Source organism: Poromitra crassiceps (genome assembly GCF_964638095.1).
Source record: "Poromitra crassiceps genome assembly, chromosome: 17".
NCBI classification, from domain to species: domain Eukaryota; kingdom Metazoa; phylum Chordata; class Actinopteri; order Beryciformes; family Melamphaidae; genus Poromitra; species Poromitra crassiceps.
Window position 1 is genome coordinate 29,848,484 of NC_139635.1, and position 11,270 is coordinate 29,859,753.

Genomic DNA, 11,270 nt, shown 5'->3' on the forward strand with positions numbered 1-11,270 from the left:
CGTTTTCTTCTGCTTACAGGACAGGGATGCAAACTAGTCACTTTTTGGTTTTGTGTCTGCTCTGGTTACGTCATTTTTTTTTTTTTTTTTTTTTTACAACATGAGTTACAATGTAACTGTTCCATGGAAGTTGCACAACTGTGATCAAACCTGCCTGTGATGCTGCTGTTTTAACTGGTGTGACGTCACAGTTTTTTGTGCGTGCTTCTGGATTTGGCTGAAGAAGATGGCGGCCTCCTCAGGTTCGTATGCCTTCAAACTACATTTCAGGCACCGACACCGTTAGTGAGGTGTGAGCCATAACATGGTCTCAGGGAGCAAACGTGCTATTTTTCCCTTCAGATGTTTGCAAAGACGCGTGGTCGTTATTTCTCAATAGCATATCCAGTAAGCAATGCTCTTTAAGGGCGCCATCTATTTGATGACACTGGCAGGTTAGCAAACCTAGTTAACCAAGCAAGGCGTTGAGAATAGCCCGGAGTAGCAATGGGAGGGCTACGTTACACGCATATTGCAATTCTGGGTCTGCTAGCAAAACGAGGAACTTGTATCATAACTATCTAAATATAACATTTAAATTGGGATTTGGGACTGTAACGCAGCCGGGTGAGCTAGCCGTAGCTAACCAAGCGAGCTAGAATATTCCAGCACCAATCGGTAATAGGTTAACTAACAAAGTCACTTGATCTGAAGAATAAGTCATTATGTAGCGTTAATTGCCTTGTTTGTAAGTTCGTTGTGTAGCTATGCTGTTATGGTATAGCGTTACAATTCCAATGAAGAGGTAACGCTAAACATAAAATAACACGTTGCTTCCGTGACACACCTCATTCAACAACATAAAGCGTTAACTGAATACATTTTCAGGTATGGACAAGTGCACAAGTCATATTTCTCAACTTTCAATGAGCCTGCCTTGTCCAATGTCCATACAAAAAACTAGGTAAATAGTCAGTGTTTCTAATAGGAAATAATGTTATAGCGTTATACTTGTGTATCTGGTGATGTGATGAGGGCAATATACAGAAACGCACAGAATTGATCTCAGTTGCACGTGTTGTTTCAGCAAATAGACGGGGCCAGACGTCAGCAGGCACCAGGAAGCATGAGTTTAGAAATTGCAATAAATCAGCAACTCAAATAACGCTTTTGCAGTTGCTGCTGTAGCTATAGCGAATACGCAATAATGCCTGCTTGTTGAAATCACACATTTTATTTCTTCTGCACTAATAAAATGTCCAAGATCGCTGCCACTGTGGAAACACAGATAGATTCAGATGACAGAAGAGGCTTATGTGCTACAGGGAAGTTATGTGCTAAACCTGACTTGCGACATATTTGGCTAACAGTAACTGCTGCCATATAGTGATTCTCAGGCCTTTCATACCACGGACCCCTGATTTAAATCCTTAGGGCCACGAACCCCCATTTGATGAGATTTTGTCCCTCAGATAAATATCAGAAAATTGTTATATGATTTTGTGCAGATCCCAATGAATCCCATGACTATAGGTAAAGAGATAACTGTGAAACTATTATTAAAATAATCAGCCTTCTATATTCTCTAAACTTGTAAATGAAATAATTGTGATGTTTAACAATTCATCAATTTGCATGATGGGACACCCTTAAGGACCCTTGATGGTACCCGGACCCCATGTTGAAAACCACTGCCATACAGCAGTGGTTTTCAAAGTGAGCTCTGCCGGGGTAATTTTTTTTTCACTAGCTAGAATTCCAACCATAAGTAACACTGACAGCATATTTTGGTCATACACTTTCTGTAATAAAACATCTAGAAAAATAATGGACACCCGCACACTGTCTTCACTTGCTCAAAATTGGAAAATTTAATACACAACGTGATTCTACTCCACCTACGCACCTGCCACAAGACTTCTCAGGTGTGCAAGAGACTTTGGTTGTAATAAAACATCTAAAAGTCTGACGACCCTCCCACTCTCCTGGCCCTGTCCTGCATAACCTCACATCATCAAGGGAGCCGGAAGAGCCTGGGGCCGGTTGCACAAAAACCGGCCCTTAGCCCCGGGCCACCCCTCCCCAATGGAGAGGGGAGAGAAGAAAAGAATTCCACCCAAACCTAGTCCTCAAAAAAAATTATAATAATTTGATCAAAATTCTACATGATCGAATCGATTCCTTAACGATCAATTATCGATTTTCGATTCTTGATGCCCATCCCTACTACAAACCGATGCACCTTTTGTTCTAAAGGTGCATCAGTGAGGACGTAGAGAGACTGAATGGTCTGAAGGTCTTCTTACCCAATCAGCCTAATGACCCCAACACCAGGCTCCTGCAAGACAGGGCCAGGAGAGTGAGAGGGTCGTCACAAAAGATAACATCAGATGGGGGACCCTGGGACAAAATCTTATCAAATGGGGGTCCGTGGTCTAATTTGTTTTCATTTTAAGGGTCTTTGACATGAAAAGAGAACTGAGAAAACGTCTGTAGTTTCCCCATATCGCTCTTAAGGAGAATCCTACAACAACCAGAATGCATTCATCAAAGAATCTCTGAGGCTCATATTCATTTACAAACCGTTTTCCTCATCGAGGCTGGAGAAATCACGCCCATTTTTTATAAAGCAAACCAGCACGCTGGGGTCAGTTACGTTATGTGGACCAACTTAACCTGCTCAACAGCTGGCTGGATGTAACTTCGCCGTGAGTTACAACAAGTAAAGAAGTTAAAACAAGTCACTGTTCGCTGTTGTTCTGTATTCAGAGTTGGCAGAACAATATAATATTCTATCAGAAAACAAAGTCACGTTCATGGACAGAGTTTTCTGTCTGTCCCCCTGACAATCATCACTGGGCAGCCTGCCAGCCGGCCCCGGCTGCAGGTCAGCCTCTCTCGGCTCAAACGATATTCAGCCTCTCTCGGCTCAAACGATATTCAGCCTCTCTCGGCTCAAACGATATTCAGCCTCTCTCGGCTCAAACGATATTCAGCCTCTCTCGGCTCAAACGATATTCAGCCTTGTATCATGAATCTAGTTTTCTTCTAATCCAAATATACTGCTATTTTAAAGCACTCAATTCAAATATACTGCTATTTTAAAGTACTCAATCCAGATATACTGCTATTTTAAAGTACTCAATTCAAATATACTCCTATTTTAAAGTACTCAATCCAGATATACTGCTATTTTAAAGTACTCAATCCAGATATACTGCTGTTTTAAAGTACTCAATCCAGATATACTGCTATTTTAAAGTACTCAATCCAAATATACTGCTATTCTAAAGTACTCAATCCAAATATACTGCTGTTTTAAAGTACTCAATCCAAATATACTGCTGTTTTAAAGTACTCAAGCCAAATATACTGCTATTTTAAAGTACTCAAGCCAAATATACTGCTGTTTTAAAGTACTCAATCCAAATATACTGCTGTTTTAAAGTACTCAATCCAAATATACTGCTGTTTTAAAGTACTCAATCCAAATATACTGCTATTTTAAAGTACTCAGGGGGCTTTCTCACTGGGAACGATTGCTTTCGTATCGTTCCGTTCTGTGCCCGAATATGATTGCTCCTCTCCCCCGCTGGTCAGCTTTCACATTACAAAATATCTTCCACGCTCAGGAACGGAACGAAACACTTGCAGAGTACACTTGCGTTATCAACTACGCCTGGAGTGTACCCATGTTTGGTGCGCTTGACAAATTGCTGTGTGAAAGCGAACCGGACCAAATGAAAATCGCAGCAATGTTGCAACTTCACCCACCCGAATCGCACCGAGTCCACCAGCTTATATGTGAAAGCAACCTTAGTGTCTGTCTGCTTTTCCCTATCGCTATAGTGTAGCCGTAGCATGGAGCAGGAGTGGTAGAGAGCCGTCAGAGCACAGAATGTAAACACGCAGTTAAGCAACATCACACGTAATCGCCTGATGCCGGCAGCTTCATTATCATTACGGGACGGTTAGAATGAATTAACGTTAACGAGCACCCCGTTTGTCCAGGAGCTGATTGATATTTCGGTACTACTGACCAGTCAGGAACCGGTACCAATTAGCACCAGTTGTCGATACCCATCCCTACACTTGCTATAATCACTTAATTTTACGCTTCTCTGCCAGTGTGTTTATTTGGTGTCACAGGATTGGAGGCTTGAGCGACAACAACTTCTGAACAAATGCTTTTTAAGGACACAGAAGAGCTCATTTGCCGCTTAAAAGTAAATCCCTTGGGGGCACTGCAAATCAGCGGAGAAATGTCCATTATAAGTGTTTTGTAAAGTGTAATGTGTGATGAACGTTGAAATTGGAGTAGGCAAAGTGAGAAATTAAGATTCAGTGACAAGGGGATTTGAAAAGTTTTCGCTGTCTCTCCTCCTGCCTGAAGCGTGGGCCCGTTTCTGATGCTCTGTTCGGTTCATCTTTTGTGAATTCGTCAGCCGGATCTTGATTCTGAATAGCAGTTGTTTTACTTAAGAGTCATCGCCCTTTCAGCTCGTAGCACTCCTCCAGTCGTGAACTGTAAGTGATTGATCATTTACACAGCTACTTGTCTTGTACCTGTCAATCTGCGTGTTTAATACCAACAAGGTCTGAGAACGAAGACAAAAACCCTCATGTTCCCAGTTGCTGAAGACTTTGGACAAACTCGTTTTGGGTGATGATGTTACCAACTCAACTGTTATGACATTGATAATAAGATAATGTCACTCATAATCTATTGTACTGGAGGTCAGTAGTAGCATACACCCACGTGTTCTACCTCACGACTGCTTCCAGCCAACGGCCACAGTGCTGACTGTAAAAAGCTTCGATGCTCAACAGTGTCGGATATCTTCAGTGAACAAGGTATCAGATTTGGCCCAACTCCACAGTATGTAGACAGCGGTGTGCACACCTCACGTGACACCTGATCACACCGCTGTGTCGGACATCATATCAAACTACTCAACCAATGTGTCAATTAGTTTGCTTGTCTTAACGCATCCAGTCCGGCATCTAGGAATGTCATTCCCATCCTTACTGTATATTATTTGGACACATTCTACTTCCATGTTTGGGAAGATGAATGTATGTTTCATTAAAGGATGCAGAGTTAGAGAGCACAGGTCATTGACACAGTAGTTTGATATAATGTTAAAACGAGTCACTCCGGAAACCGTTTCAAAGAGTAGGCACTGTCAAAAAATTGCTGGCAGGTGATTGGATGAACCATCTGTCTATCACGGCTCGCTTCTCAATCTCGCTGGCGTCACACCTAAAGCCCGCCCGTAGGTGCCTCATAGGATGCTGATTGGTCCAAATCAATAGATTGGAGCGTGGAAAGATGGCTTTCTCGTGTGATCCCATGATCTGGCGCGAATCCATCCGCCTCGCCCATCTCTCCTCACACTCTATGTAATCATAAACATGGTGGATTTTATTTTCTGCTAAATCAGTTAAATTAATTTCGCTGTGTTCGTTCTTGTCATTTCAGGAGTTAAAGTTCCACGCAATTTTCGCTTGTTGGAAGAGCTTGAAGAGGGACAGAAAGGTGTCGGAGATGGCACCGTCAGCTGGGGCCTTGAGGACGACGAAGACATGACTCTCACACGGTGGACAGGCATGATCATCGGCCCAGCAAGAGTAAGCAAAACACGCCTGCACAGGAAGTGGAGGTTAGAGTCCAGTGGTTCCCAACCTTTTTTGTCTTATGTACCTCTTGAGCTGTTTTGCCATGCCAATAGCACCCCCTCACTCATGTCTGTTGGTGATGCTCCTAAATTTGTTCTATATCTTTTAGTGCAATATGCAGACATCAAGTATACAGTATATACTTTTTTATTGTTTTGTTTTCAGACATTAGTTTAACAGTATAACTGCAGACGGGACAAAACCCAAAACAAATAATCTTCAAGCAAGTTACATACAATGTGACAGTGTCCGACTACGAGTGTTCAATCTGAAAGGAAACATTTTCTCCCACCCCTTAAACTTAGCAGACATCAAGTATAAATCCATACAAAATATATTTTTCACTGAACTGCCGGTGTGTGGGCGTGGCCTCCTTTTTATTTTTGTAACCAGACTCCCCTAAACCTGAATCTGGAGCGACAGCAGCTGGATGTTTTTTTTGCCATTTATCAGTCATGTAACAGTTGACACCTGTCGGGGGGAACTAAGTTGCGGCGTGCACGTGCCATTTTAACAATGGTCTTATGAAATGACTTTTGAAAATATTTTTTTCTCATCATTATGCCTCCGCTGGCGATAGCCAGGCCGGAGGCATTATGGATTCGGGTTGTCCTCACGTCCGTCCGATGTTCGTTAACGGGATATCTGAGGAACACCTTGACGTAATTTCTTCCAATTTCGTTCAGGTCAAAGTTCAAGGTCACTGTGACCTCTCGAACATCATTTTCAAGCTCGTTAACGCAATATCTCAGGAACGCCTTGACGGAATTTCTTTGAATTTGCCTCAAATGTCCACTTGGACTCAAGGATGAACTGATTAGATTTTGGTGGTCAAAGGTCAAGGTCACTGTGACCTCACTCGTTAATGTGATATCTCAGGAACGCCTTGATGGAATTTGCCTCAAATGCCAACTTGGGCTCAAGGATGAACTGATTACATTTTGGTGGTCAAAGGTCGAGGTCACTGTGACCTCACAAACGCCATGTTCAAGTTTGGGTAGCGCCATATCTCAGTAACACCTTGACAGAATTTCTTCACATTTGGCTCAAACGTCAAAGTCTGGACGGACGTGGATGTCGACTGCTCACTTGTTGTCGGAGGCATATATCTGCGGTGCGGTCATTCTAGTTTTGGAAATAAATTGTAATCCCAAATCTTTCCAAGTACCCCCTGCAAGCTGCTCAAGTACCCCTACTGTAGGGGTACACGTACCCCTGGTTGGGAATCACTGGATTATACCGCACCTCTATTCCAATACAGATGGAAAACGCTGAAAGCCACCTCGTCTAGATACAGTAACCAAAGCAAATGTTTTCCCTCTTTGTCTGCTTCCTTTTCCAGACTAATTATGAGAACAGGATATACAGTCTGAAAGTGGAATGTGGACCTAAATACCCAGAGGCATCCCCGACTGTTAGATTTGTAACAAAAATTAGCATGAATGGGATAAATAATACCAACGGGACGGTAAGTGTGATCACAAACTCGAAAGGTTTATGTATGAGTGTTGTTGGGTACGATGTAATTTAATTAGTTTGCACTCTGCATTGAGATATTGTTTAGAGCGGCACGATAGATTGTTTGGTATGCAAGTGTGATGTGTGTGTGCCAAGTCATTGTCCCAGGTGCCGTCACAATGACTGTGTTTTTCTTTCTTTTCTTTTTGTCTCACAGGTGGATTCACGTAGCATACCAGTATTAGCCAAATGGCAAATTTCTTATAGCATTAAAATTGTTCTTCAAGAGTTAAGGCGTCTAATGATGTCCAAAGAAAATATGAAGCTTCCACAGCCACCAGAAGGACAAAACTACTGCAATTAATTGTAACATTGTTTTGACCCTCTGTCTTAAACCTTCCTCTCTTAGAAATAATTGTGTCAAGCATCGAGAGGCTCACTTTCGCACATCAACAATATCGTCTGCAAGAGCAAGATTGGACTTTCTTATTATGTAGCTCGTTCACAAAAAAAAGGCCCTGAAGTTAAGCACTGAATAGATAGTGAAAACTACAAGTGCACAGTTATTGCCTTTTTATTAAGATTACTTTGACTATAACCTTTACGTTTTGACATGTTGCAACTTAAGTGGGCTTTAAGAGGAATGCATGGCACCATGCAATGGCTGTAAGTCCTATCGGTTTTATGCTCAAATGACTGGTCACTGAAACAAACGGCAAGATGTGTGTATGATGTTTCTGTAACTAATAAGTAGTTGAAGAGAAGCCACATTTTGAGTTGTTAGTCCAATTTAGCGGGTTCGTTGAAATGTCATGCCGATTGCTGAATACTGTGGCTGCTGTAGTCTAAAAGTAGTGTGACAAAGTGAGAGAGATTTTTTTTATATATATATATATCTGTATTTGAGATGATACCAATGTTTCTGTTCTACAGCTCTTTGACATGTAACAGACGTTGAAGCCTGTTCTGTTTTGTTCTGAAACCCTCACATTTAACTTCTCGTGAAAATGGCAGGTGTGTTGACTTGTGATTTTCTGAAATAAAAATCACTGTCTGCGAATAAATCTCCAAAGTTGAAGTGAGTTTGTCTTCTTGGCTTCAGCCGACAGGAACTTAGCCACTTCTCCTACAAGAGGGCCTGTACCGGGCAATAGCTCAGCTGACAAGCCATCAAGCTCCTGCTGGCCCTGTTTGTCCATGTAATGGAAACCAGCTTAATGAAACGGTGCAGGGTGACACCACACTGCACACATTGACTAAGTGACCTGCTCGCGTTAGAATAATATAATATAAATGCAATTTATGACATGCTGCATTCCCCATTTGTCTGCATACTTATTAGGTGAACAACACACTATTTGTTTAGGATTGATAGTCCATCCATTGTGGTGTTGTGTAGCGTTTTCTCTCTCTGAACATTTGAACTGATGTGCAGTAAGGCTCCAGTGCTTTGATGAAAAGCATAGCCTCGTTAATTCTCAATGAAAATGTGGCCTTTGTTGCTTTTTCAGCTCAGTACTTTTATTTTTGTATTCATAAATAGGGCATAGATATGAACGAACGTATACATTTAAGGGAATTCATTGCAGATTGCGCATGTTGCATCACAAGTAGACTCACTGTTTTTATTGCATTTTAACCTCATCTGCTCCTTTGGGGACGCTGGCATCCCTGGCCGAATTACTGTCTTTCAGAGGCTCTTGCATGCTAGAGTGAAGATAATGGTATAATATGAAACTAGAAGACCTAAGGCATCCATTGGTAGAAGGTTTGGCTAAATTTGGGCAAAGGGGTCCCTTGACCTCTCACCTCAAGATGTCCGAATGAGAATGGGTTCTATGGGTACCCACGAGTCTCCCTTTGCAGACATGCCCACTTTCTGTTAATCCCATGCATTTTTGTTTTTTGGGGGCGGATGCAGGTTTTGGCATGCAGTATGAATGTTATTTCTGCCTATTCTATTTTAACATTTCTGCATACTCGGGGCCCTAAGCAGTCTTGGAATTGCATACATTGGGTATGACTATAAAGCTGAGACTCTTGAAGATTCAATGAGCCCAATTGTATTTGTGTGATGATGTTTGTCCCCATAGCATTTCATTGTAGTGAGACCATTTTTCTAAACTTGACCTCACTGTATAAAATGACCTATTGTGGCCTATAAAGGATAACCTAAATGACCTATTGTGACCTATAGGTTAACCACAGCCTCCTGAAATGTTACAACCACAAACTAAAGACCTAGGGCATACAGGGGATGTATGGTTTTCTCAGTGTATTGACAATAAGGGGGTTTCTGAGCCATTTCCAGAAAGGAAGTGCCCAATCACCGAAAAATGCTTTTTTTTACAGAAATCTCCAAATGTCAAACGTTTTTGATACCAAATCACAACATGAATTTTTCTATGGTGTTCTTCAAAGTCTTGGTGTCTCAATACTCAATGTGGCATTTTGAAGGGATTTTTGACCATTTTTATCAATTCTCGAGTGGTCAAAAATGGTAAAATGCATCAAATCTGTGTAACAACTATGATATCACCACACATATTGCTGCAATAACTTAGGAGACATAACTGAGCATGGGGATGGCCATCACTTCTCATAATGTTCTATTTAAAGCCCAGTACAATAAACTTTCAACATTTGAATAGACACCGGCCTAATATAACACCATTTTATTACAGAAGATTTATGACTAGGAATAACTCGACAGGCATAGTAGTTACTATAGGCCCCCCCCCCCCCCCCAAAAAAAAAAAAAAAATACAATAAAGATGTAGGGAAGTTGTAGCTTCACCGATGACATCATCACAACAACTATGACATCACAGGTGCACCTGCCGTGATCACACGCTGCAGAGACATCATCGTTGGGTCGCTGGTTTGAATCCGGCCCGTGGGTGTTCCCAGGCATTAGGCTCATCAGTCGGTATGAGACGAGAGGGCCTTTTCTACATCTATGTTGCTATAAACACGACTAAAAGTGGTGTTAACATAGGAATAAGCTGTTGTCACTCTGCTGAAGCATCTTCATTTTTCAAACCCTTCTCAGTTCTCACCAGACCAAGATCTCTTTGCAGCATTGGTTGGGGTGACAAGTTGCAAAGTGAGGTAGACACTATTGAGGGCTTTTTGGCAATTCCCATCCCCATTAGCTACTGGCATCAGTCAACTTATCTTGGCTGGATTAGCATTTTGAGAACCATGGTGGCCCAGCCACTTCCAAGGTATTGCACCAGTAGATAATTGATGAACAGATAGCCTCGCATTAATCAAAATGCGCTCAGTTGGCATCGTGGGCCTAACTTTTGGAGTCTGATATAATAGGCTATTTGTATGAATAAAACAAAACTCTGAATACAGTAGGCTACTCTGTATCTGTACAAGCTCGTTTAAACTTGTACTTTAAACAAGCCAAATCAAACGAAGTATGTCACCCACCCACTCCCGCGATGCATGACCTTTAAAAAAAGGGACAATCCCCTTGGCCAAGGGCCAGTGTGCACTCCTTATATTGACCCGGGTTGATGAGTAGTAGTTACACTACCTCCCCTGTGTCGAGAACGATGTGGCTGCCAGGGCGGGTTTAGTTTTGGTGTGTAGGGGGAATCGAACACGGGTCTCACAGAGTCTCACAGCACCAAAGTCGAACACGCTAACCAGTCGGCCAAGGAGACAATCCCTCTTTGAGATCTACCACATTTACCTATCACGTGAATTGTATCAACAACGTCACGCATGTGCGTCGCGAGTTGTTTCGACGGCGCATGCTGCATGAACAAAAATGAAGAAGAAGAGGCAGAATGATGCTTCAGTCTCAAACAATGGTCTCAAACTGTTGCTAGTAGTCTGTCTACCAGCGGTGCTGTGCCAAGCAAGCAGGTGGTGCCAAGATGTGTGGCTGCTACCTGCCCCTTCCCCCAGGCCCCTACAAGCCACACTACCGAGTCCGAGAGAGCCTCTGTTCAAGTGAGTAAAAAGCAACCTAAACCTAGGCCTCGAGGCCTCCAAACAGTTTCAGGGGAGGCTCAGTGAATGGAATTACATTCGTTATCAAACGGAGAACAATATGTGTGTGATTTACTACCAGTAGTTTGTACTGTTTTTCCCACAATGCCTTCAGACAGACCTTTTCTATGTTGTCGTCTGATGTA

At 42.3% G+C, this 11,270-nt stretch overlaps 1 protein-coding gene across 2 annotated transcripts; it reads left to right on the top strand.

Annotated features, from left to right (window-relative positions):
• Window positions 1–213: 213 nt before the first annotated feature.
• ube2v2 (ubiquitin-conjugating enzyme E2 variant 2) lies at window positions 214–8,194 on the top strand. 2 transcript variants are annotated; one of them, XM_083653424.1, is made up of 4 exons: window positions 214–242; window positions 5,462–5,610; window positions 7,001–7,126; window positions 7,334–8,194. In XM_083653424.1, the coding sequence occupies exons 1-4, from the start codon at window positions 227–229 to the stop codon at window positions 7,478–7,480; spliced, it is 438 nt and encodes a 145-aa protein (XP_083509550.1). In that variant the 5' UTR covers window positions 214–226; the 3' UTR covers window positions 7,481–8,194. The 2 variants fall into 2 exon arrangements, with proteins under 2 accessions (XP_083509550.1, XP_083509551.1); XM_083653425.1 differs by having other exon boundaries at window positions 7,526–8,194.
• The last annotated feature ends 3,076 nt before the right edge of the window (window positions 8,195–11,270 follow it).